Source organism: Xiphias gladius, chromosome 23, assembly GCF_016859285.1.
Source record: "Xiphias gladius isolate SHS-SW01 ecotype Sanya breed wild chromosome 23, ASM1685928v1, whole genome shotgun sequence".
In the NCBI taxonomy this organism is placed as follows: Eukaryota; Metazoa; Chordata; class Actinopteri; order Istiophoriformes; family Xiphiidae; genus Xiphias; species Xiphias gladius.
The window spans coordinates 372,390-399,648 of record NC_053422.1 but is presented as its reverse complement, the minus strand read 5'-3'; the positions used below and the strand labels follow the sequence as shown (position 1 = coordinate 399,648).

The 27,259-nt window shown below is 43.3% G+C and overlaps 1 protein-coding gene across 1 annotated transcript; it reads left to right on the top strand.

Moving 5' to 3' along the window:
• Positions 1-26,741, top strand: tgfbi (transforming growth factor, beta-induced). Its single transcript, XM_040119445.1, has 16 exons — positions 1-94; positions 10,801-10,865; positions 12,012-12,169; positions 13,045-13,209; positions 13,416-13,562; positions 13,644-13,785; positions 13,928-14,140; positions 14,332-14,469; positions 16,304-16,446; positions 21,278-21,414; positions 23,115-23,245; positions 24,552-24,676; positions 24,756-24,858; positions 25,084-25,151; positions 26,055-26,079; positions 26,161-26,741. Exons 1-16 carry the CDS (start codon positions 12-14, stop codon positions 26,220-26,222), a joined length of 1,905 nt encoding a protein of 634 aa, XP_039975379.1. The 5' UTR covers positions 1-11; the 3' UTR covers positions 26,223-26,741.
• The last annotated feature ends 518 nt before the right edge of the window (positions 26,742-27,259 follow it).

Sequence of the window (27,259 nt, the reverse complement as noted above, 5' to 3'; positions counted from 1 at the left end):
ATGTTTGTGCCATGCAGCAGATAAAAGGAACCAATAAGAAATATTTCACCAACTGCAAACAGTGGTACCATCGCAAGATCTGCGGCAAGCCCACGTGAGTCTGAATCACTGACTGCAAATTGCTTTCTGTGTTCATTTCCCATTCACATCGGAAAACATGCTTATTTGGACAATGTGCTATTGCACATGTAGGTACACTGGTTTCAGATAGATCCTAGGGACTAAAAGTTCCTTTTCTTGGAACATTTGGACAGCCATGCCTAAAAACAAAATGTTTTCCAACTTTCTGTGACTTGTCGGGTGTTGTCAGCCATTCTCTGGACTGATTGCTCCCTCCGGTTCTGGAAGTGTCTGAAACTGTTTTTTTTTCTGGGTTTCTACTTAAATCTTCTAGTTTGTGTAGTTAGACTTTTAGTCCTGCTGGACGGAGTGAGTTTGTGTTGAGTGGACGTAGGAATGTCCCTCTCCGGAGGTGTCCTCACCTCTTACATAACCTCTGAAGAAGAAAAGACGGCAGTCTGGCAGAACCATCAGTGTCAGTTTACCGCCCAGTCCCCGGATCTGCAGGGTTCATTTACAGGACACGTACAAATGTTTGGTTTAGTTTGAACTCATTGTTGTTTTGTGGTTTTTGTCTGTAGTGTATGCACACACCGCACCATTCACACTCACGTTGTGTGTGTTGTTCCTGCTGGTGAGTTCACTTTCCTGTGAGAAACTCACAAACAAAACTTTGAACGCAACAAAAACGCAAAGTGACGTTATGGTCCTTCTCATGTCTGTGTTCACTGCCTGTCTTCTGGTTCGACATCATCAGACTCTGACCTGAACTTATCAAAATTCTACATTTGTCAATAGTGTGGGACCAACCCAAAGCAGCTCCCATGCGACCAAATGATAAGTCACATGTAGTGTAAATATTTGTATGAAGAGCATAAAAAGCTGCGACGACTAGTTAATGAATCAGTCAATGAGTCAATCAAAACAAAATGAATCGGCAGCTATTTCAATTATCCGTGAATCATTTCAGTCATTTTTGAAACAAAAATTCTGAACATTTGTTGGTTCAAGTTTCTCAAGTGTGGGCATTTGGAGGGGGGGGGTGTTTATTGGCTTTTATTAAAAGCGACAGTGTAGAGACAAGAAAAGGCAGGAGAGATGGAGGGAGGGCTTCTCTTTGTTAGATTTCATAGTAAATTAAATATCTTTGGTTTTGGACTGCTGGTCAGCATTTGAATGCATCACTCTGAGCTCTGGAAAGTTGTCAAGGCTGCTTTTCACTACTTCTTAACATTTATTAGACTAAAGGAGTAATGGATTTAAAAATTGTTGCTGATTAATCGCTAATGAAAATAATTGTTAGTTTCAGCTCTATACAAGCCTTTTTTTAATTGAGTTCCATGTAGTGTTTGTAGAGTAATGCTAGGAAGAAGGGCATGATTTCTGCAAAAATACATTTTTCATTTTTACACATTTAAAGTTCATTTTAAAGGTTAAATGTAGTGTATTAGAAAGGCCGTGTGGAGTTCAGTAAGAGACTGATGCAGACAAGGGCTGACAGTACCTGCACAGGGGTAACGGGTGTATTTGTATTTGAAATAGTGTCGGACTGATCTCCAGTTGTGAGCCGATCTTCACTTCGTCCATATAGAGGGTTGTATCATCGGCATACAAATAAATCTTCAACAGCTGGATGTTTCTTCTAATATTGTTGACAAAAATGAAAAACGGAACAGGTTCCGATATAAAACCGTGTAGAACCTTAGTCTTAAATGTTTGGTAGCAGTGGAAGTGAAGGATTTCACTTCACAGGTCCAGGTTCATAGACGTCAGCTACTGCTGATCCACAAAGATCCTGAGCTTCAAAAAGAAAACTGGAGGTTTTTGGCTTCCTGACATGAAGCTGAGATAGAATTCAGCTCTATTTCAGATTCAGATTTAAGGCAGAGTTCATCTCCTCCAGTTGTCTGCTTCCACTGCATTTCAAAGGTTGTACTTTTTACTTTTCATTGTGCTTCTTTCTTCTCTTTCAGGGTTATAGCCATTACTGAGGACACTCAGTACATAGCCTCATATCAGCATGATTCATTGATATTAATTAAGTCATTTGTTTGTTTGATTTGAGTGATTTTTGTGGATGTGAGAAAATGGTCGCTGGGGAAATTTGAAAACGAAGTACCATCAGTTTTGTGTGCTGCTTTCTTTGCTTCAGTTCACATATTTTGTCCTGCCTGTTTGACCCTCAGGCACTTTTTCAGTGACATGTGCTCCAGAGATCAGTTAGTATGAACCGAACCAAACCAGGCCCAAAGCTCTGTCTCTCCATAAAACCCATCGCAGGATTCAGCATTTTTTAAACCCTGCCTGGATCCGGCAGCTGGAGTTACCAGTAGTCTCATTTTGTGTCCTGAACATCTGTTGTCAGGTAGAAACCTTGTATCTCCAAACATTAGCTGCTGACGTGCTGAGCAAAACTTTTTCTTACATTTTAAGAGTCATGCAGAGTTTTTAGGGATTTTATGAGTCTGTGTTTCGGCTCACAGAGCAGGACCTCATCTTTTACTCACTACATAAACTTTTGATCTTTAAATACATTTTCCTGCTAATCGTCTGCTTTCACCACAGTAGAGTGTTTTCGGTGCTTGATAATGAAGTGAAGGATCTGATGCTTTCAGACTTCAGTTTGTGAGAGAAACAAAGAAACTCCAGACAGACTAAAGGAAACACACACACACATTATTAATGAGGCTCTGGCAGCAGTGGACCAGCTGTGTCGCAGATCTCACTCTGCATGAGCTGAACAGGATTAAAGCAGAGTGTATGTGTGTGTGTGCACGTCTCTCTATGGCTGTGTGGACAAAAACCATCATTCAGTCCTCCCACCCTCAAAGAACTGTTTGAGGGTTCAGACCTGGTTTTAGGGTTCGGGATAGAACCAGGTTAAGGGGCTGGGGAAAGCATCGTGTCAATGAGTGTCCTCACGAAGAGAAATGCACAAGTTTGTGTGTGTGCGTGTCTCTTGTAAATGTGATAATCACCTGAAATCTCTCGGTCTCTACTCACTTCTTAACTCCTGTTTCGGTCTCCAGAAGAAAAACTTTGCTGTCGTCGTGTTGGACGTTAAACCTGCACTGTTGGTTGACGTGTGTGTGTTTGGAACGAGCAGCAGAGGAAACGTGCTGCTAAATCCCCAAATCCTCCCAAACTCTTTATATAAGCACATTCTTGAGTAAAACACTGCTCCCTGTGTCCCTGCAGAGCTGTGACCATGACAGAGGAGGGAGGAAGGTGACAGGAGGCATTTATAAATTTAGAGAGGACAGAAGCTGTTTGTTAAACTCAGCTGCAGAGATGAAAACGTTCAACTGCTCAGGCTGTTTGTAAAGGAATCGTTACGTCAGTTTCCGTCCTCCTGGTTTTAGGGAACAGGATTTAATGTCAAGTGTGCTTCCTGCTCATAGTTCAGTTATAAAATCCTCTCTCCTGATTGGCTGATCACACTGGACGGCAGTATAGGAGGTAGTTCAGTCGACTTCGCATGCAGTCAGCAGCATCAGCAGGTCGGCCTGGCTCCTCTCTGCTCTCACCGGTCGGTGTTGTTTGGCACAAAGTCTGGATAACAGCTCGTTTGGAAAAACAATAGAAAACGCTACGTATTTCTGTTTAAGCAGCAGCTGCATGCCGGATGTAACGGTGCCCTGTGCATTTTGACCCACGACACAATGATAACCAGCTTACAAAGACGCAGTTTAGTGACAACTCAACTACAGACCCAGTTTACTGAAAAACAAGCGACTGAGATCGACTCCTACAAATTCTGTTTCTATACAACTAAACAGCAACAGCATCAACGGTCTGCAGGAAACGCGATGTCTGGCTGGATCACGTACAGACGTTTTTTTTTAATGAATGAAGCTACGTTTACTAACAGCAGCAGCAGGTCTCCAGGAGGTGGTAGAGGTTGGATGGAGGACGTACAAAGATCGGGACTGTCAGACCATAGACCGGGTCCACTTCTAGAGGGTTACAGATCCAGAACCTTCTGGAGTCGGTCTAACCCTGAACACTGCTGAATACACTGAAAACAGCTTTTGGAGGATCTGTTGAAGTGTTTGGTGATTACAAATATTGGGAGGTTGGGGGAGCATTACTCACTTCTCTGTTTGGTAACTCTGGGACCAGAATCAGATTGTGTTCATATCCTGCTATGCTGTGGTTCTGCTCTGTGTATAATGAGGCTGATAAAACATGTTGGGGGGGGGGCTCATTTCTTTCACCTGTAGAAAATCCAGGTTTCTGATTGGTTCTCTCATGGGTTTATCATCAGATGAAGTGGTCTGGGATAAAACCTGGTTCAGTCAGAGCGGACCAGTGGTTTTAGTTTCCATGGAAACAGCTGCTTCAGCATTTTAAGTGTACCTGTCAGTAACAATCAAAATGATTCATTCATTACTATGGAAACGACTTACTTCTCCTCTTCTCTCATCTCTTCTTTTTCTCTTCTTCATTTTCCACACTTTCCATGCTTAATTTTTCTCCTTCTTCACCTCTCAGTCTTCTCCTCTCTTCTCTTCCTCCCTCTCACCTTTTTTCTTCTCTTCTTTCACTCCCCCCTTCCTTTTTCTTTTCTGTTGTCCTCTCGTTTCTCTCAGTTTCTGTGTTTGTCCTCTGTCCTCCTTTCCTCTTTGCTTTCTTTTGTTCTCCTCTCCTTTTTTCTCTTCTTTTCTCTTCTGCTGTCTACAAGTGTTTCAGGCTGATAGACTCTACTGTAAATGTGCTAGAGTTTGCTCACATACCTCACGTGTTTGTCTATGTGTTAAAGTGAATGTGTGGTTATGAAGGCCTCTCAGTTTGCTGCTGACTGGACGGCGCGTTGAACGCAGCCTTGAAAGGAGTCAACCGTTTCTCACCAACAGATTCTTTCGGCTCAGATCAGGAATCTAGAAAAAGAGGCAGTGAGAGTATCTGTAGGAGGAAGTGAAGCTGTTAGAGGACATGAACGCCCCGACACACACAAATCACTCAAAATATACACACACACACACACACACACACACACACACACACACACACACACACACACACACACAGAGTCCAGCTCCAAACAACCTTCCACCATAAGTGTCAATGTAATTAAACTGTCAGTGATAAGAGCTGAGTGTTTGCACAGATTGTGTGTGTGTGTCTGTCACAGGCTACTTTTGGGGACAAATTTCAGACTAAACATCAGTTAATTAGGGACAGCTTGTCCATTTGTGAGAAAGTAGATTTTGGGTCATTGAATGCAACTATGTAATGTCCCCAAAAGTGACCAAAGTCAACGTCTGTGTGTGTGTGTGTGTGTGTGTGTGTGTGTGTGTGTGTGTGTGTGTGTGTGTGTGTGTGTGTGTGTGTGTGTGTGTGTGAACAGTCCTGTCTTTGTCTCGCTGTGGAGCAGGATCAGCAGGTCGGAGGTCAACAGAAGGAAGACTTATAACCCCCCCCAAAAGTAAACTATGTCTGTTCAGTCAAAAACTGGGACTACATCTACATTAAACCATCTCACTTTCTTAACCACATTAACATTTACACACTGAAACACTGAGATGCACTTTTCAGATTTCACACTCACTTGTTTTTGAGTGAGAGAAAAATCAGTTTTAGTCTGGACAGACACTGAAACGGAGAGAAAAATATGCATTTACAAATTTAACAGGCTAAATGTGGACGTACTCTTTATCTTCAACAGGACACAAGACTGTGATTTTTATATCAGCTTGAGTAATTTTATGAGTTTCCCTTGTTTTTCTAAGTCAGAACTTCCACAAGGTTTTCTGAACTGGAACATTACCTGGTCCCCACTTTGCTTTAGGAAAAAGCATCATATTAGTTCCATGTTTCAGCTGAAATAAGAAAGGCAGCTGCCTACTTACGGGATACCTCTAAATCTACTGAGCTGTGATTCATGTGGAGTTCCACAAGGTTCAATCCTGGGTCCTCTTCTGTTTCTATTATCCGTGTTAAATGGACCGAACTTATATCGCACGTTTTTACCTTAGCAGACAAACCACTTTACATTCACCCATTCACACTGCGATGGCTTTAAGCTACCATGTGCTGGCCTGACCAACAGAAGAAACTCGTGTTTAAGGACACGTCAGCATCTGGACAGGAGCAGCTGGGGATCGAATGTTATGAATGTGTCTTTGTACCTTCTTTCTCCTCTGTTCAGCGATACATCACATCCCTGGAAATATCACTTAATCTCCCTGAAACGTTTCTCCATGATTCTTCAGGGTTATTGGTTTATTTTGGCACAGTTTCATGTTTGGCTGAATCAGGAAAAACTTGTTTTGGTTCTGACAAACAGAATGAAGGATGACGCTCTGCTGCAGCGTTCAGAAAAAGGTTTTTCACATTAAAGCAGTATTCCTCTCTGCTGGTTGTTTCCCTCCAGTGGTTCGACCCCACCAGTTGACTTACTGCGACCTCGCTCTGTTTGTTTTGTCAGAAAGCCTAAGCGGCCGTCGTTGTTGATGTCGAGAACAAACGAGAGTCGAGTTTCTATCTGGTTTAATAATCAGTCCAGTGTGTGTGCCAACAAACACACGCACACACACACACACACAAACACACACACACACACACAGTCAGTAGCTGATCTCCATCTGTTTACATTTTACTGCCGTTGTGATAGGAGGCTGCAGGAGCTCAGGGAGTTTTTCTTTTTCTGTCTCCAGAGGTTAGATTTTACTTTATTAAAGACGATGCTGCTAACAGAGATGGAGAGACCTGAGACCTGGACTCGAGTTAAAATCGTCCCTTCGGTGCTTCAGTGTGTCTCTTCCATATAATAGTAGATACAGGTTAAAACCAGGAATCTGAGCAGCAGGGCTGGAGATATCCTGACTTTTAGTCCTAAAACACGGGATCCTTCATTTCCCACAATACACCTGAAAAGTGTCTTTCATTAGAGCCTCCTTGCCTGCTAAACAGCCACATCTAAGGCAAGTTTTTTGGTACAGGACCTTTCAACAACAAGATCATTCAAACGGGTTTACATCAGAAAAAAAGGCTTCCAGACAAAAATATAAAAGAAACACGAGACAAAAAATAAAATGCAGCTAAAATAAGCTAAAACAGAATAAGACAAAATAAACAGTAGAATAGAAATTACAGTGCAGCACGAGATATGAATAAATAGTCCCTCAATCAAAACTTAATAAAATGCAGTGGCATTGTGTAAGAAAGTATAAACTATAATGACGCTGATTTCCATATCGACAGAAGAACATCCTCCTCCTCCCAATAATGCTGTTGTGTAGATGCATTAATACTGACTGCTGAGGTCAATCTTCACATTGGAGATAGTCTTACTATAAATGAAATTTTCACTATGTCAGATTCATATGTGCATGAAAAACTGCATGGCCAGGAGAAAACCAACCCCAGAGTTAAACTTCATCATATTCCTTCCAATAAACATCAGAGATTTCCGGTAATCAGCAGGTTAAAGGTGGCAGCTTTATGGCCGGTGCCTTAAAATCCTACTTTTGGACCTGGGGCCGGGTCATCTGCTCAGTCTCATGTGGGTGGTCCTGATCCCTGCAACCAACAGCTGTTTTCATTGTTGATTAATCTTCCTTTCTATTTTCTTGATTAATCAATTAACCTTTAGGTCTATTAAACATAAGAAAACAGTGAAAAATGTCCCTAGCCCAAGGTGTTTTCTTTAAATGTCTTACCAAAAATCCAAAACCCAGAAATATACAGTTTACTATAATTTAGGGCCAAGAAAGCCAGCACATTCTCACATTTAAGAATCTAAAGTGATCAAATGTTTGACATTTCTGCTAGAAAGATTACTTAAGCCATTAATCAACTGGCAAAACAATTTTCTGTTGATTGACCAATCGATTAACTGACTAATTTCAGCTCTAGTCCTGTGCCTTCTTCTGCCGGTTGTATTGGTGTCCCGTCCACATCCAGGGGGTCAGTGTGTCGCCTTTGACTCCCCGTTTATTCCAGCCGTTGGCGTCTGATGGCGGGGGGTTCTCTTTACTTACTCTAACCCCACCCTGAGACGTCTTTCTGGAACTCAGTGTCTAATTGCTGAATGTGCTGTATTTATTCACCATAAAACGTTAAAGTGACCAGCTGTAATGGAAAAAACAACACCACCACATTATTCTTTATACGTCAGACCAGTAACAAACCACTCTTTTTGTTAGTTTTGTGTTTCCCTTTTCACTGTGGGATTTGAAAATTTTAAAGAGAGTTAAGACTCTGAGAGTTAGTCTATCCTAAGTTCAGTTTATCTTAAGTATAAACCTAAAGGAGAAACTTATTTCCAGTTGAGTTAAACATTTCTCTCCCTCTGAGCCTCAGCCTGACATTTTATTTTGTAGCGAGCAGGAAGTGTGGCGCTCAGTGGAGGCTCCTGGCGGTTTAGTGTTTTTCCTGGCGGTGGATGAGAGTTGCCCGTCAGGCTTCTGGTCTGGCTGCAGATTCTTCTTCTCTCTGAGGAAATGAGCTTTATGAGCCCAGACGGCTGAGCCACGTTTATTATGGAAATCTCTACAGGAAGTCATGAAGGTTCTGCTCGGGCTCCATGCTTCGTTGCAGTGCACATGTGCCATTAGCTGTAGTCAGGCTCAGGGGCTTCACATGAAGGCAGAGGAGTTTTTCAGGTGGGAATCGAACCTGAGACCCTCACAGCTCCACCTGAAAGCTGAAATGCTTTGGTGTGAAATGTTTATTTCTACAGCTGGACATGTTTTCGGATCAAATCGAAATTTGTTATTTCTGTCACTACTTACACATCAAGGACTTAAACTTTGAGAGCTGTGTTTCTGTCAGAACTGAGAGTTTGAACAGTGAAATCTACTGCGGTCGCAGCTTGTTCTCATTTGTCCAGCGACCTCGTCCAAATCTTATTCTGTGAAAGATCAGAGCTAGCGGCACAGACTGAGGTCACCTGTGCAGTTTCAACCAGCAGCAGAATTTCCAGTCATGGTTAGAACTGCATGTGATTGCTGTTACAGTATGGTATGCTTAGGGAAAGGGTTGTTTTACATGTCTGTGCACAGGGTCCCACTGTCTCATGATAAGGAATTTGACTATAAATTGTAATCTAATAAAATCTGATTTTACACATAGCCCTCAACAGAATGAGTCCTGCCACTGACACTCTGATGTCCTCTGTAGTCTGTAGCGTACATTTAAGAGGACGTAACAGTATAAATTCAAACAAACTGTGTGCTGAGCAGGTTGATGGATGATTGTCACCAACAATGTGCCACAGCTGCTTACAACAGGGCTAGATTACCATGCGAGCGAAGGGGGCAAAGCAGGAAACTACAGAGCCAAAGTTCCGGATTCAGTTCTTGTCAGATTGGTATTTGGAAACGCAGATTCGTTACCGGTCTTACAAATTTGTGCCACTGACGCAAAACAAGAAGTACGGTGCATTATTAGCTGATGGTCCAGCCACGTCTTGTCGAGGATTCCTGTATCAACATCTAGTTTTATTTAACTGAGCTTTTATTGTTCTCACATGGTGCATATTCTTAAAAAAGTTGTGTTAAATCAAATTGCCAAAAAATTATCCGACACAGAGAACCTGGACCAGGTTTCGTTCCAGCCCAGAAGTACTAGTTGGTTTCTGGGTCTATGGACAAATGATGAAGTTGTCATGTGTACTCTCTGCTGGACTTGAAGGGAACTTAGAAGGCTGCAGACACGATGCGCAAAGGGTGGGATCAGTGACGTTTAGCCCCCTTAACATGTAAACCCTGTTACCATGGCTTCCAAGTTTTGTGAAGTTCTTCGTCACAGTCAAACACCGGCTGATCTCAGAGCGCTCCAGCAACTCCAGCTGTTCCCTCCACTTCGTCTTCTTTTTCCTCTCATCTCTGTGAGTTTATGAAGTTGATCAAAAGCCTCAAGATCAGCGACATCCCACTCAAACTGCAGAATCATTTAACTTGAACAGATGCAGTTTCACTTCGGTTTGCGCCCAGAGCCAGTTCACATCTGTTCAGGACCACTCGTGTCTTTTTTGTCATATGCAATTGGGTCACATCTAAAATTTGCTTCACGGTCTGGCTGTACACCATCAGACATCATCAGGATGGCTTCCATCTAGCGAGTATTAGTAAGTTAAATCCTCCATCTGTGGCACCAGGAACCAGCACAACAGCTACACAAGCGTCTTAGTCTGTGTGTTGTTCTGTTCTGAGTCCAGGTTCAGTTCAGCAGAGTCCTCAGGATGATCCTGATCTCCATCTGAGCTTTCGAGACATATTTCCTCTGACTAATTAAACAACACTTATCGCTATGTAAACTTGATTATTATGGGAAGCTCTGTGTTTATAATCTGATGGAAAAAGTCAGACTGCATCTGGAGATTCTCACAGTCTGTTCAGCAGCAACAGCGCGATCGTGCCCATGACTTTATTAGCATCATTATACACAGACAGGAATTTATGTGTCTCCTGAAACAGAAGTATTACAGACAAGTTACAAGGTTCTGGGGTAGAAAAGTGAGTTTTATGGAGAAAGAGGTTCCAGTGAAGAAGAAGGCAGAACGAGGCTGTTCAGCTAGAACACGTCAGAAAGTAATACACAAAGTGAGTCCCGAATGAGAGAGAAGAGCTGAGTTGGTTTCTGCTCGCAGCGACACAGAAAGACATGAGAAGGACAGAGGGAGGGGGGAAGGGAGTGGAGGGTTTGTTTAGATAAGTTTCTGATGTCAGTTTGATGAAGAAAGGAAGGAGAAGAGACTCCTCATGTGTCCTGCTGTGTGTTTTCCTGCTGCAGGGTGATCACCTACGAGTGCTGTCCTGGTTATGAGAGGATTCCTGGAGAGAAGGGCTGTCCTGCTGGTATGACCTCTGACCTCTGACCCCTCAACACTCAACACAACATACCTAAGACAGAAGACTGAGCTTTCCATATTTATTTTATTACAACATTTTACAGTGCAACAATTTGACTGTTGAGCAAAAACTGACAAAACTAATTAATTAATCTCATCATTCGCTTAAAGCAGCTACTGTATCATCAATATCTTTATAAACCCACTGTGTGAACTGACGATATGAAAACAGTGTTTTTGGCCAGACTGTCCGGACCAGAGCTTTACTGCTCCGGTTCACTCTCACCGCTCTCATAGCGTCGTTTTTGGCCACAGCAGGCAGATGTTTCAGAGAAACAGCTGTAAAAAGCCACTGTCCGCTACCTGCTCAGCAGCAAACAGCAGACAGACACAGTCAGAGACCAGCTGGTGAACACGGTGGAGCATTTAGCAGCTAAAGAGCCAGATGTTTCCCTCAGGAGCTGGTGGAGACCAGAACCAGAGCTAAAAGAGAGGGAGTACTGGACCTAGATTCATCAGTCGGACACAAGCACCAGATCCAGATGAAGGATCATGTTGCTCTGTGGCAGCTGGATGTGGAAATAAGCAGCTGTTTGATCACAAGTTCATCATACCAACTTAAAAGGTGATGAAATTTCAGGATTGTGTTCACTACTTGTTTCTGCTGAAAGTTAGCAGACAAAAACATCAGTTCGTGCAGGTTTAAAAACATCTGGACAGAGATTCAGATAGGAACTAGATATGGATTTATGACAGAAAGTGCCGTTTCCAGGATTTAATAAGGAAGGTAGTTACAAAATGTTTTGCTAACAAATTACTGAACTGTTGGATTTCTGATTTTAAAAAAATGTTTTTTTCCTTAATGAAATGCAGAACTTATAACAAAAGAAAAACAACAGGAGGATTAAAAACAAATTTAAAAAGGAAATAATCGACAAATTTGTGCTAATGAGGTAAAACCAAAATGCTCAGCAACTCATAAAGACAAACTGTGTGCTGCTGTAACCGAACCTTCACCCCTAACCCTGTGGAGTTCAGTTTGTTGGTGATGGTGGTCTGCAGACAGCATCGCTCTGGTTTATTTTAACTGCAGCTGACGGGTTATTGGTTGAGAGTTTGCTGAGTGGAAGTGTGTCTCTGTGTATCACTGCAGCGCTGCCTCTGGTGAACATCTACAACACTCTGGGCGTAGTCGGAGCCTCCACCACTCAGATGTACTCTGAACGAGCCAAACTGAGGGACGAGATCGAAGGTCCGGGAAGCTTCACCTTCTTCGCCCCCAGCAACGAGGCCTGGGCCGCCCTGCCCACAGTCAGTACCAGAAATGCCCACTACAGCACCAAATGGGGAATTGATCTGCCGCTGTAAATAGTCCCCGACAAATTCACCGTTTCCTCCTGTTTGTCTGACAAAAACTACTGTGAGCAGCTGTTTTAGGAAAATTACTGAGTCTTTTTTAAAGTTAAACTAAATATCTGTGAGGAGTTTTTAAAGATTTACGTCTTCAGTAGGAACCAATGGGCTCGAAGCCCAACAGAGGAGGGAAGTTGGTTTGGATCTGCACATGCACTTTGCTGAGTATAAGAAAAATATCGAATAACATCTGATTTATACTTTAAGTATTTGAAAATGGTGACTGCATGTGTGTTTGTGTTTCAGGCTCATGTAATTTAATGCGCTGGGTAGGACATACTGTAACTATCCTACAACCTCCGGGCAACTAATGGGCAACAACAGAGCAAGCAATGCAAACACTATAGCAAATTCAGGCAACCACCAGGCAACGAAACAGCTAGATTGCTCTAGAAACACCCTAGTACTTGCCTAGCAACCACTTAGCAACCAATCTAAGCACCCTAGAAACAACCTAGCAGTACTACCACGACTACCACTCCTACCTAGCAACTACTCAGAATGTTCTAGCAACCACCTATGGTAACTCTCAAAACCACCCCCACATTTTCCACCGACTGGAATAATCATCAGTAAACAAATCATAACATGGTGGGAGAATACATCTTATTTTCCTTTTTGTGCAGATGTGACATATATTTTCATTGTCAGACGTCGCGTTATTTTTCCAGAGGAGCCACTTCACAGATTCTACGTTTTCTCCTCACAGTGTTGATGACATATTTCTTTGTTCACGCTGACACTGTGTTATGTTTATTGTCGTCACGCTGCAGGAGATCCTTGACGCTCTGGTGAGCAACGTGAACATCGAGCTGCTGAACGCCCTTCATTACCACATGGTGAACCGCCGACTGACATCTGAGGAGCTGAGACACGGATCATCCTTCTCCTCCATGTACCAGGACTTCCACGTCCACATCCACCACTACAGCAACGGGGTCAGTGAAACACTGCGTACACACTATAAAACACACTACACACATTGTAACACACTGTAGATCCACCACTAGGCCAACGGGAACATTCACTCACCATAAACGTCGTAAATATCTGTGCAGTGAAGCTCCAGTGAAGCCTCAGCAGTAACAGTGACTCAACGAATGCTGATGACCCATAAATTTCCTCCTCTTCCTCACCTCCTCAGATTGTCACAGTGAACTGCGCTCGTCTCATTAAACCCGACCAACACGCCACCAATGGCATCGTACATGTGGTCGACCGCGTCATCACTGCCATCTCCAACAACGTGCACACGCTCATCGACGTCGATGAGGACCTGGAGACGCTGCGTGTGAGTTCATCAATCAATCAACGAGTCTTACGGGGCGTCAGATACAGATTTCAGTAACTGACTTCCTCTGCTGTGTTTCAGGCGGCCATCGCCGCCGCAGGTCTGACCACCCTGTTGGAGAATGAGGGTCAGTACACAATCTTTGCTCCCACTAACGAGGCCTTCGAGAAGATTCCTCAGGAGACCCTGAACAGGATCCTGGGAGACCCTGTGGCTCTGAGAGGTAACCAGCAGAGGCGCTCTGATCCTCACTGTGTTCCGTTACACAGCTGATTACTGTCTGTTTTATACGTAGCTTAAGACTAACTATAAACTTGATGAACTGGACTCCGATTTTAGTCTGCCTCTGTTCCTGCCCCCCTCAGACATGCTGAACTACCACATCCTGAAGCAGATGCAGTGTGCAGAGTCCATCGTGTCGGGGACTCCAATGGAGACTCTGCAGGGCACCGTGCTGGAGGTCGGCTGTGACGGAGACCACATGACTTTGAACGGGAAGGCCATCGTCACCAGGAAAGACAAACTGGGAACCAACGGAGTCATCCACTACATCAACGAGCTGCTCATCCCTGACTCAGGTACTGATACTTTTAATATTGCGTGTACTACTAAAGTGCTACTGAATCTCATGCAGTAATACTACTACCACTGCTACCGTCAAAACCATAACAGCTGCATCGTAGTCACAGTCGGACTACTTGGAGTAGTCCGCTTGTGGTCCGAACAGTATCAGAGTCACAGTGATTCAAATTATTTTTGTCTGTTTCAGCCAAAACTCTCCTGGAGCTGGCCGAGGGTTCATCTGTTGCCACGGCAACCAAACTGTTTGTGGAAGCCGGGCTGAGCCCCCACCTGATGGGGTCTGAGGCTCTAACCATGCTGGCTCCTCTGAACGACGCCTTCAAAGGTAAAACACTCCCTTGACCTTTGACCTCCAGAACACAGTCACACCCTGACAGTAGCTGTTGTCATGTTTCATTCTGTTTTTCTACACCGAAAATTCTCAAACTTTATTTACCCGAGCTGCGAAGACAACAAAGTCTTTATTTAAAACTGGTTTCTGATATACCTGCCGGTTCTAAGTTTGATGGGGATAAGTGAGTCCTCCCTGTTTTCTGATCTGGTCTGTTTTAATTTCAGAATCAAGTCTTCCTCCATGTTTACCCATTGTCTTGATAAACTCAGAATAATGTTCATTTCCACGGCACTAACTCATCAGCACAACGGCAGAGTCACATCACACTCAGCACTCTGGGAAAAACGCTCTCTCTCATTAACAACAAACTGTTCTATTCATATCAGTGACTTCTAATCAGTTGTGGAAAGTAACTGAGTACATTTACTCAAGTGCTGTACTTAAGTACAGTTTTTAGGCATTTGTACTTTATGTAAGTATTTCCATGTTATGCTACTTTATACTTTTACTCCACATTTAGCTGACAGCTTTAGTTACTAGTTACTATGAGATGGTAACAGCTCCACCAAACTCCTCACATGGTTTCATTTCAACAAATGTTAGATGATCAATGTCTCAGCAAAAATCAGAGATCAGAGAACAAGTCCAGAAATTGTGTTTCTTCTTCATCTGACGACCCCTCGGGTTTATCCGGTGCCCCTGTGTATTAAACTGTGTATAAAGTAGGTCAAACCAGCTCCACCTCCAGCAGCTACAGCAGCAACATGCTGCTACACCCTGATGCTTCAGTGTTAATCATCTAATGATGTCAGATATAATAATAAATCAGTCAGAGGGACCAAACCAGTAATTTGCTTTAATACTTTAACTACATTTTGCTGCTAATACTTATGTACTTTTACTTGAGTAGAATTTTTCTTGCAGGACTTTTACTTGTAATTGAGTGTTTACTTTGCTGTACTGGTACTTATACTTAAGCAAAGGATCTGAATACTTCTTCCACCACTGCTTCTAAGTTGCAGTTTTATCAACGACTGTTCAACCACCATCAATGAAGCTCAACACTTCCTGCAGATGTTTCACATCAAAAGCCTCCCTGTGAAACTGAGCACATGCTCCTCCTTTTTCTTGGGGGCCTTTAATTTTTGAAACGACCGCAGGAAGTGTTGAGTTTCACTGATGGCAGATTAACACTAAATTAAAAATTTTTTTCATGCACTTCACTGTAGGTCAACAACAAAAAGATCAACAATGTAACTCTAAATGTACCTGTTGAGGTTTTGTTGCCTTCATTGAATCACTACAAACATATTTTATCCCAGAGATAATAAACCGGATCTTTATCAGATCAAATCCTTTTGCTTTTAGTGTAAATTTTAGATGAGGAAACGACTACAGATACACTAAGTGTCCACTTTATTAGGTACAGCTGTACAATCGAATGCAACCCAATACAACTGTTGTTCCATAAAGTCAACTTTTATGAAGCCTATAATGCTCAGTTTCTGTTGTTTTTCCATGTTTTATCATTGAGGTCATAGTCAGTGATGGTGGTGTACTGGACCACATGTACTCAGAGGGGCTCCTAAGATTCTGACCCGTCATGTATGTCAATAGAGAGGACAAAACACCAGAAACAGCTCTCAGTATAATGTAGTCCAGTACCTTTAACTGGGACCTTGTGTAATTTATCTGAACATTATAAAACTCATATAGAGCACCAGATGTGCTGGTTCATATTAGACTGCGTAGGTGACATTAACCTGCTGTATGTGCCTCAGTCAGCTATCCTTGTGAAGTATTTACCTGTCTGTGTGTCCAACAGGCAGCGTGACGATGACTCCTGACATGAAGAGGCTGATGACCAATCACATCCTGAAGGAGCAGCTGTCCTCGAAGTCTCTGTATCACGGTCAGGAGCTGGAGACACTGGGGGGCCTCAAACTCAGAGTCTTCGTCTACAGAAACGTAAGAACCTTGATTTGTTTTTTCACATGTTGGCTTGTTCATCAGTCTGGTAAATCTTGATACTTATTCAGTTTTCAGACCCAGCATCTGCTGTCCTGCCCCTGTTGCTGAGGTAGATTAGATTTGTAGTCATAATGGTTTTCATGAAGGCTGCGTCCAGCTGAAGCAGATGAAGACTCACCTGAGCGTCGGGTAGGGCTGCAGTACTGAGGTCCGGTCTCCAGATGTTTTTAGCCTCTTCAGCTGCGCGGCTCTATGGATGGTAACGTAGGTCAGCTGGTCTTCTACTTTGGGCCAGACTGAAATATTTCAACAACTACTGGATGCAATGGTGGAGGAAGCACTCAGATTCTTTACTAAAGTAAAAGTACCAATACAACAATCTAAAAATACTCCATTAGATATAATAGTGCTACACTCATAATCTTTCGTAAGTAAAAAAAACAGAGATATAATCAATAGAATGTACTTAAAGTCACAAAAGTAAAAGTTATGATCAGACCGTTGATCCTGAGTCACGGAGGCTTCGGCAGCGTTTTCCTGCTGGAGCTGCTTTTAGCTACGTCACAGACAGGGAGAGAGTTCAGTCCGTTGGTTCCCAACCTGGGGGTCGGGCCCCTCCAGAGGGTCATCAGGTAAACCCGAGGGGTCGTCAGATGATTCATGGGAGAGGACAGAAGAAGAAACTCAATATTTGGACTTTTTTCTCTCTTCTGTGATTTTTGCTGAGATATTGGATAATTTAAACATTTATTGAAAGAAGTGTGAGAAGTGTAGCTGTGAAAATGCTAACAAGCCATGGAAGAGCTTCAATTCAGGATTTATGGACACAGTTTTTTTCTGAGAAGTCACAAACCACAAAGGTTTGAGAACCACTGGTTTAACTCAGTATTTAAACGTGATTTATGAGCTCATCATTTGTTTTTTTCATGTAAAATCTTAATCTGAAAAGTAACTGTAGCAGCCAGATAAATGCAGTGCAGCAGCAAGTACAATTTTGTATTCTAGTATGTAGTGAGGTATAAGGGAAATAAGTAAGAAAAATACAAGTTCCTCAAAACTGTACTTCAGTACAATACTTGAGTAAATGTACTTAGTTACCACTGGTGACCTGTCAGGTGTAGACAACAGCTGGCTCCTGCAGGGGAAGCAGCTTTGGTTGTTGGACATGGACAAATATCAGAGGATTTATCTGCATTTTTCTGGGCGGATGATACAGCGACAGGATCACAGTTCACACGCACTGACACTGTCATTCCCGGACCGCTCAGCTCATCTCCTGTCGGCTCTGAATGATCGAGCTGGACCGTGCTGTTGGGACCACAGTGCTGTGGTTTATACCGTGTGTCGTGGCTGTTTGACGTCAGTTGCCTCTGAAGTCCCGATGAATCGACCTCTGGTGGAGCCGGTCCTTCGTCTGTTCCGGACATGAGGAACGAAACCAGTTTCTTTTTTGTAAGGAAACTGTGGTTTTCATTTTTCCTGGACTTCATCTTTTTTATCGACTGTAACTTCAAAAATATTCACAAAGACTTGTCCTGTAGTGACCTCAGACTTTTTCCACATCATGCAAGGCTGATTTATTTGACTATTTTTAAGTCTTTCCTTTTTTTAAATCTAGCTGTGACGATGTTTAGAGCAGCTGTAAATCCACATTTTGCTGCCCGGTGGATCTCGTGAGCAAAAATGTGAAGTTTTAGTCATTGAATATTTTGAAGCCTGTCTGACTTTGTTGTCCGTTGCTGGGCGGATTGGGTGGATCATCTGTCTTCATTGGCTATAAATATTGTCTCTCCTCTTCATCCCGATGGTTTCATGAGATCACTGAGTTTGTGTCTGCTTTTCATTAATGACTTGAACATATGAACCAAACCCAGGTTCTCTGTTTGTGCATTAAATCGATGATCTGCTGGAAGGAGAGCTGAGTTTAAAGAGCAGAGAGGAACATCAGTTGGCTTTGTAAGGGTTAATGATGAGGGAACACGGCAAACTTTATTTTAATTTGAAGATGATTTTTCAAATGCAGGATGACGTGGTGACTGCATGACCGCGTGCATGTCCTGCGCTGCAGCTTTATTACTGCGACCACATGTGGTGGTTACATCATCCAATGCATCCTGTGGGGATGAATCGGAGATGCAACCCACGCACGCAGGGACCAGCAGGACGGCGCAGGGCCCACACTGATGCTGGGTCCATCGCCTCTGTGGTTCTGCGGCGTATGTTCATAGCTGTTCCCATGAAAAGCCACAGGAACAGTTGTGTGAAGAGAAAGAGCATGATTACTTGATTAATCATTCAACTGAAAGGTTATTAATTAGCAACAACGTTGACAACTGACCAATCGTTTAATTCATTTTTTAAGTAAAAACCCTAGCTTCTCACATGTGAAGATTTGCTGTTTTTTTTTCCAGTTTTCTCCGATAATAAACTCAACATCTTTGGGTTTTGACTGTTGCTCAGATTGAACCAGACATCAGAACATGTTCACTTGGGCCTCAGGGAATAATGAAGCATTTTTCACTCTTTTCTGACATTTAATAAACTGAACAATCAATCGATTATTAAAGAAAAGACGCGTTGATAATGAAATAATTGTTGGTTGCAGCCGTATAGTTCTCCTGTGATGGAATAATACGACCTTAACTGAGGTTTTCTGTCCGTTTATTACTTGAAGCCGAACAAATTAAAGCAGTTTGATTAAAAAAAACAATTTCATATCAAATGAGCAACAGATATAAACTAAAACCATTCAGGTCTTAAAACCAGATTTAACACAGAGTCCCTCTACAAGACCAGAACCAGACCACACCGAGGAGGTTGGAGGACCTGATATAGCTGATATTCCTGTACAACCCTGTCCCCAAGGATTACATTGATATGTTAACAGCAAATCCAACATGATCACACCTGGATTATGGTTTTTTATTATTACGTTTTGAAGGAGGTTTTTTCAGCAACTTTTCGCTTCTGTCTGGATGTTTCCAGACTGGACCTGGCGTTTTCAGGCTACCGGCAGCTTCATCACTCAACCTGAGCTGCTGACCGTTGGTTTGTTGGGCCGTTTGATAATTCTCCATTTTCTATCTTTCAAAATGATTGTTGTCATTTTGAATCAACACTTTAAATACAGTATGTGGAACTGACAGCGTTATCGATCGTGTACTGATCGGACAGTGATGAGAAGTTGTCTCTGGTGGTCTCCACAGTGGCTCCACATGTTTCAGGTCCAGGACTCGTGGGTGGTTCACATTTCTGCTCAGTAATGAGCTCTGCAGACCACAAGAAGTTTCCTGCTTCCCACAGCTGCTAAATATTTCCAGACACCATATGTAGGCTTTGGGTGTGTGTGTGTGTGTGTGTGTGTGTGTGTGTGTGTGTGTGTGTGCTCTGACTGGTGTTGACAAATGGCTGCTGTCCAGGACATGATGCTGGGTACAGAGACTGTTCCCTGTGTGAGACGTCTCTGAACAGATCTAATGTTGTAGAAGTGGAGTTTTGGTCTTGTTCTTCAGGACGGACCCCTGACTTCTGCTGGAGGAGTCAAACAAAAAGGTCTTCTTCTTAGGTTTTTCTCCTTTACATCGTGGCCTTCATGGCTTCATGACATTTTCCATTAAGGGTTAAGAAATGGTTAGAAAAGTAACACAGACATTCATTTTAGACTATTTGATTCCATATTTGTGATTTTACATGCAGAAGAAAAAAATGTCATGTTTTTGATGGATAAAATTCCCTCAGTGCACCTTCAAGAAACGAAAACTTAACGTATATAGAAAAAGTGAAAGTACTGATTATGCTGAAGTCTGCTGGGATCAGTCCCCATGATATTTGAGGCTCTCAGAGATGGTTCCTGTGTCGGGTGAGACACTCACAGACTCACAAAGTCTTGCTGTGATTGGCTCAGATATGTTTTTTATTTGTGTATTTAATCCTTTATTTAAACAGGTAGTCTCACTGACATCAGGATCTCTTTGTCAAGAGAAGCACAGGAATAAACAAATTGAGTTTATATATGAGATGACAGAAAATCCACATAGGTTTCACAGTAAGAAAAACAATTACAAGTGGAACTGCAAACACTACAGTACCTTTTATTAAAGTATTCAGGTAAAACTTCCTCTGTAGGGAGTGTAGTACCTGAAACCAGTGACCTGTGACCTTAAACTCTGTGAGTACTGTGTTTTCATGAGACCACAGAGCAGGGGGAGTGAGGAATCTTTAGAGATAATCAACATATAATTTCTTTTCATACAAGACACAGTGAGTGAGGAACTACTCTGTGATAAACTGTGATAAAAAGAGTCAGGAGCCTTGGGGTCGAGGGAGAGGCTGCATATACACGATGTAGACATAATAGTAGACTGTACAACGGTCTAATCGAAAAGAAGCATGACTTTCCCTTCAGTTTGCTTGTCAGGTGCTCCACATGTTCCACATAGATGTTGAAATTGAGTCCAGCGTCCAGTCAGAGTCCCAAAGTTTATAACACTCAACAGTTTGTTGTTTGAGAACCCTGAGGAGTATGGACAGGGGCAGTAGGCTGGACACTGTTAACTGAACTTGAGAACATCTAACATTTAGTTTAGTCAGAATTCAAAACAAGCTTATATTTGATAAGAGAGATCTGCTGTGGATCAAAAGCAGACTGTAGATTTTCAGTGGTCAGATTAAGAGAAGAGCCTGTGGTGTATAAAAAAGGATCATCAGCGTACAAATGAACATTACAGCGCAGAGTGGCCAAACACATCACAGAAGTCGTCTTTTAGTCTGGACATGGACTTGTTGTAACCGCATCCTCTCAGGTCTTTATTTTTCTATGTGTTTTTAGAACCTGTGCATTGAGAACGCCTGCATCGCTGCTCATGATAAGACCGGACGTTACGCTTCCATGTTCATTGTGGACAAAATCCTCACTCCACCAATGGGAACCATCATGGACATCCTGAAGGCAGACAACCGCTTCAGGTGAGTAAATATATTCAGGCGATCTGAATCATGTTTACCTGATGGAAAAGTAACCGCTTCAAGATCGTGTCAGAACAACCAGTAAACAGTCCTACACAGTGGTAAACTGGTAAACAGTGGTAAACAGTGGTACACCAGTAAACAGTGGTACACAGTGGTACGTAGTGGTAAACTGGTAAAACGTGGTACGTAGTGGTAAAAAATGGTACACGATGGTAACAGTGGTACACAGTGGTAAACTGGTAAAACGCGGTATGCAGTGGTACAAAATGGTACACGGTGGTAAAAACAACAAACAGTGTGAATGCGCAGTGGGGACAAAAAATAAAAATATGATATAGAATCCCCCCCCAGCAAACCTGTCTGAGGAGCCAGCTGCTGCTGCCAGACAGGGAACGTAAATGTCTGAACAAAAAAAAAAAAAAAAAAAAAAGTCAGTGAGATCCTTTCATCCCTGTTCAGGATGCCTCCTTTTTTTTTTTAGTCTGAAGATGTGGGAGGGAGCATTAAGAAAAAAACCTGTGATGTTTTTGATGAGGATGCACGATCCCAGACTCCTCTCCTCCCTCCTCCTGTGTTTGGGTCAGTCCAGGGGGCAGGCAGAGTCCTTTCAGTCACAGACAGATTGATAAAAAAAAAAAAAAAAAAATCTTGAATCTTTTGATTGATTATTGATTATCATGGAGTTCGTCCATAAGGCCTCTCTCTATCTCTATCCTCCTGATCCTTCAAAAGCTCAGATTCTTCTAATACTTTAAATTTTTTTAGTTTAAGCACCACAGTGTAAAATCCACAGTGTAATACAAACCATCGAAATGTTGGCAGTTTGTCAGTGTTGGATGAATTCGTTTCTAACATCATTAAGGCTCTTTATAGAACTTCACACCAAGTTTTAGCCTGAATATGTTCATTGAAATAGTTAATAAATGCATTCAAATCCAGAGCATGGTTACTACTGATACTACTACTACTACTACTACTACTGCTACTACTGTTACTACTGCTGCTACTACTGCTGCTACTATTGCTACTGCTACTACTGCTGCTACTGTTACTACTACTACTGTTACTGCTACTACTACTACTGCTACTACTACTGCTGCTGTTACTACTGTTACTACTACTACTACTGCTACTACTTTTACTACTGATACTACTACTACGACTGCTACTGCTGCAATACTGCTGCTACTACTGTTACTGCTACTACTGCTACTACTACTACTGCTACTGCTATTAGCGCTGCTACTGTTACTACTACTGCTACTACTGTTAATGCTACTACCACTACTACTGCTACCACTACTACTGATACTAATACCTACCTCCTGATATGTTCATCTTTGACATTCATTTGTGTCTCTCATTAGCAGAAGTTGTAGTTCAGGTGGTATATCCACGCGTTGAATATCCACTAATCCCACTAATATCCCACGGGTGTTCAGCTGGGTTGAGATCTGGTGACTGTGAAGGCCACAGCACATGATTCACATCATTTTCACACTCTTCAAACCACTCGGTGACCCCTCCTGACCCGTGGATGGGGGCACGGTCATACATGCTGTGTGTTCTGATTATTGTAACGTGTCGACATTAACACGAGACCAAGTGATCTCATGTTACAGATCGCGCACCATCAACACTCCCAGCCTTCCTTTTAACAAAGGTGTAAGAAACAAACAAACCCCCTGTCTTTTCAGTGTCCTGGTCGGTGCCATCCAGACAGCAGGTATGACGGAGCTGTTGAACCAGCAGGGGGCGCTCACCTTCTTCGCTCCCACCAACGACGCCTTCAGCAGCCTGTCGCAGGCCGAGCTCAACAAGCTATTGAGTGAGTAGAAAATGTCGCTGGTGTAAGGACGGAAATCCTGCACTCGTGAAACTAGAAATACAGGGAACAGTTAGCACATTTAACATGTGAAAAGTAAACGCACTTTTCATTCAAGTATTTGCACCTTTTGTTCGTGTTCATCACCTATTGATGAAATGCGGTGGAGGAAAAGTGCAAAGTCTCCAGAACACAGACCTACAGTAAAGGAGAAGAACCTCTCGGTCAAAAGACCATTTCTACAGAAAGGTCACCGCACACCCGACATTAATCATTACTGGAGGAAAAACGTCAGCTTGTGTGAAAAACCCAGAGTATTTATCTCAGGCCAGGGTTTCTATATGCAGTAGCTGTGCTCCAGCCCCTCCAAGGTTTAAAACCACAAGAATTCACTGTCGGTCTGTTATTTATACAAAGAGCCAAAAGTGCAAATAAACCTGATCTAATCGCCAAAGGAGGGTTTAGTTTCCAATCCAGAGCCGGTGTTGGTGGAAGGACCATTCCAGTGTATTACAGCTTGTACTAGTGGGCACTGGAGTGGATACCAATGGTCTTTGAGTATTAGGTGAACCGAAGCAGTGTAGACCTCCGGCTGCAGCTCGGTGTTTTTCTGCTCCTTGTTTGGTCTGAACATCCTGAACATTGAGAAACAGTCTGTTTATGTGACTCAGCCAAGTCATTTATCTCTGCTGAACCAGCTGGTGTAAACTGGTTTATACAGACTGTTGCTGAGGAAAGACTCGGGTCTGACCCTTCCTCTCTGAATCTTCCACTAGCTCATCTCAAGTGATGCAGTTTCAATAGCTTTTAAGTATTTTTTAGGGTCAGATCGAGAATTCAAACTAATTTCAAGTTGCTCAAATTCAGTTGAATTAGTCTAATTCGATTTAAAACTTCAAGTCAGGTTGGTTCCAATCAGACACCAAAATTTAAGATGAAAAACAGCTTATGAACTGGTTTTTATCTTACGATTCTAAATTCAGTGCAGGAATCCTCCATCCCAGGTTTGAATCAAATAAAACAACTGACAGGTCGAATTGAACAGTGACTGTGACACTTTCCAGTCCAGACATGAACACGGTAGGTAGAGTTTAATGAAAAAGGGAAAGAGGACTGATTCTAAAACCTTCAGAGACACGACGAGTCTTCCTCTCTATGGACACAATGAAAAGCAGTAAAACTTTGTGTTTATGCTTAATGAAGAGCAGGAGAGGACCATGTCAAAGTCCTGGTTTGTCATGGTAAACCACTAAAACCAAAACCAGATAGAAGACGGTGTAACTTCAGGTCTCTCTCCCTCTCTAACCAGGTAACAACCAGGAGCTCTCAGGTTTGCTCAGGTATCACCTGGGTGACGGCATGTTGGTCAGCGGAGGCGTTGGATCTCACACCAGAGTCAAACCTCTGCAGGGAAACAAGCTGGAGCTCGGCATGGTCAGTCCTCACTCCTCGGTCATCAATACCTTTTTATAAATCTCCGATCAGTGCTGATAGTGTGTGTGCTGCCTTTCAGCGGAACTACACGGTGTACGTCAACAAGGTCCCGGTGGCAGACGCAGACCTGATGGCGACCAACGGGGTCGTCCACGCCGTCAACAGCATCGTCAAACCTCTACGTGAGTCGCACATTAAAACATCAGATAGCAGAGTCGCAGCTGTGACCTCGGTTCTTAGATGGGCTGCTGGGAGAGAGTATGAGAATCTGCTCCTGCAGGTCCGAAGTGGTTCTGTTAAATCACCTCACGGTCCGAAACACTGAACTCGTGAAGTTGCTTTAAACCCGCAGGGAGCTTGGTCAACGGTGCTGGTGTCCTGTGCTGACTGTTTCTGTGTCTCTGCAGCTCCGAAGGTGGACAGAGAACAGGCTGATGGACCTGCAGTTCCTCTCAGATCGGCTGCGTCCTCCAGGGTGAGACAAAGAGCAGACTCACCGATGAACCGCGGAGATCAGTAGAAACCTGCGGCAGAGTCCAGCAGTCTGAGCACAAAGTCTGAGAGCTGTTTGAAAAACTCATGCACAGGTTTCACCGCACAGCGTAGCCGCAGCTTAGAGTCCAAACGCAGCTGTGTCAGGTGTGACGTCCAGAGCCCTCGTGTCCACTGGCTGTGTCGGTGAGCCCAGCTTTCACAGGGATGAACGAACGTGGGCTCCACACCTGTACGACCTGTGGGGTTATTTAGAGCAAGGGGTCGTTTCTTCCTTCCACTCAGGGACGGACGTTGGGCTGCGGAAGTGGGGGAGGCAGGATTAAATGAAACGATAATAGCTGGAACTGAAATGATCTGCGTGTATAAACCTTTGTATCGGTCCAGCTTATAACATGTGGTGAGAACTCGCCGTTATCAGAGCTCTGCCCTTCGCTGCCTCGTCTCTGACTTTAACTGTCTTTTCGGTTTCAGTAACTAAAAAGAGCAGAACTTAAACTGTAAGTCTTGCAGCGACCTGCAGAGGCGGCGGGGTAGTTCTTTCAGCCCTGAGTGCTGCTTGCAGGCTTTCCTTTCAGATTGTCTACGGCGCCAGCAACCTTACGCAATCGCAAAGTTAGGGCGGCCTGAGAGGCAAAGCCCGGGACAAGAAAAGCTCAGAAGCCGCTCGTTACCAGACGCGTTGATCGGCTCGGACTCGCCTCTTAAATTCACTCAACACTTAGACAACACGTCTCTGCTCGTGCAGTGGACATGTGAACCACGGCAGGGACGTGGTGCAGACGCCTCCGGTGCACACGAGGGACGCTGATAATCAGAACAGAGGCTGCGCTGATGTTCTGACGGGTTTTAACGAGTTCTCTCTTTTTGTCTTTCCGTCTCACAGGCAGACTCCAAGAGCTTCAGGAACGGTGCGTTTGTTGCTGAACTACTATGAAGAACTCACCGTCGGAAAGTTCTCCGGAGAGTTGATTGTGTGTTTTGTTTTTCAGACGATCTTTTCCAGAAGGTGATCAGGAGTCGCTCCAGCAGGACGATGAACCAAAGTCAGTAGAAGCACAGAGGAGAAGAGACAGACTCACCGCAACATCTGAGGAAAACAAAGAAGAAGAAAAACAGAACACATTCTCACCCAAAGGGTCAAAGGTCACAAATCTTAAAGGACAAATCCCCCTGAAATCCTCTGACACTCCTGCCGTTTGTTTCTCTGAGAGCAGGAAATGATCAAGACCAGCTTTAATTACATGCAAATATTCAGGTCACACACATGAATTTCCCTCTGGGGTGTGACGGCTTTAAAAAATCCACCTGGACCTGAAACTGAAAACCAGGTTTGTTCTGTCTTCAGACAGAAATCCATGAAACTCTGCAGCTGGGGAGCGTTTTCAGCTGCGTTTTACGGTGAAAGGTCGTTGTTGTTTGTTTGTTTGCACACGGTCTCTGGCGGTCGTTGACAGGCATTCTGGGAAATGTAGGAAACCACTAACTGGAGAAGACGTGATGTTGAGGGAAAGTTTGTCACCAAACAGTAAAAAAAAAAAAAAATCATGAGAAACAAACAAATGAGATGAAATGCAGATCATTAAATGTTAAAGGATCGAACGGTGTGAGAAGGTCTGAGGGGGATTTCTCTGCTTTTTCAGTTTAGGAAGAGAACCCACTGTTTCGTTTTCTGTGTACTGTAAAAAAAAAAAACGAGTTTTGACCAAATGTCACTTTCTGAAGTCTGAAGTTTGAACGTTCACGTGTAAAACTTTTGTAAAGTGTGGTTTTTTTTTGTTTTGTTTTTTTGTACTCTGTGTTTTGTCCTGTAGCATGTCGGCAGGTTTGAGCTCGAAACGAACAAAGTCGCCCGGTGACTTCTGGAGCTTTTTAGGATTTTTTTCTTGGTGGTTTTTTTGTAAAATAAAGCTGAAAATGAGCTCCGACAAGTGGAAACGCACGTCGGGTCGTCTTTAACTGAAGCTGTGTGTGTGCGTGTGCGTGTGCTCGCCCCTGTATCCCGGTGGGGACAGCCTCAGAGTTCAGGCCGGGTCCGTGTGTCTCTCTGCCGGTTTGTAAAAAGGCTGCAGAGCGTCGACGCGTCACAGC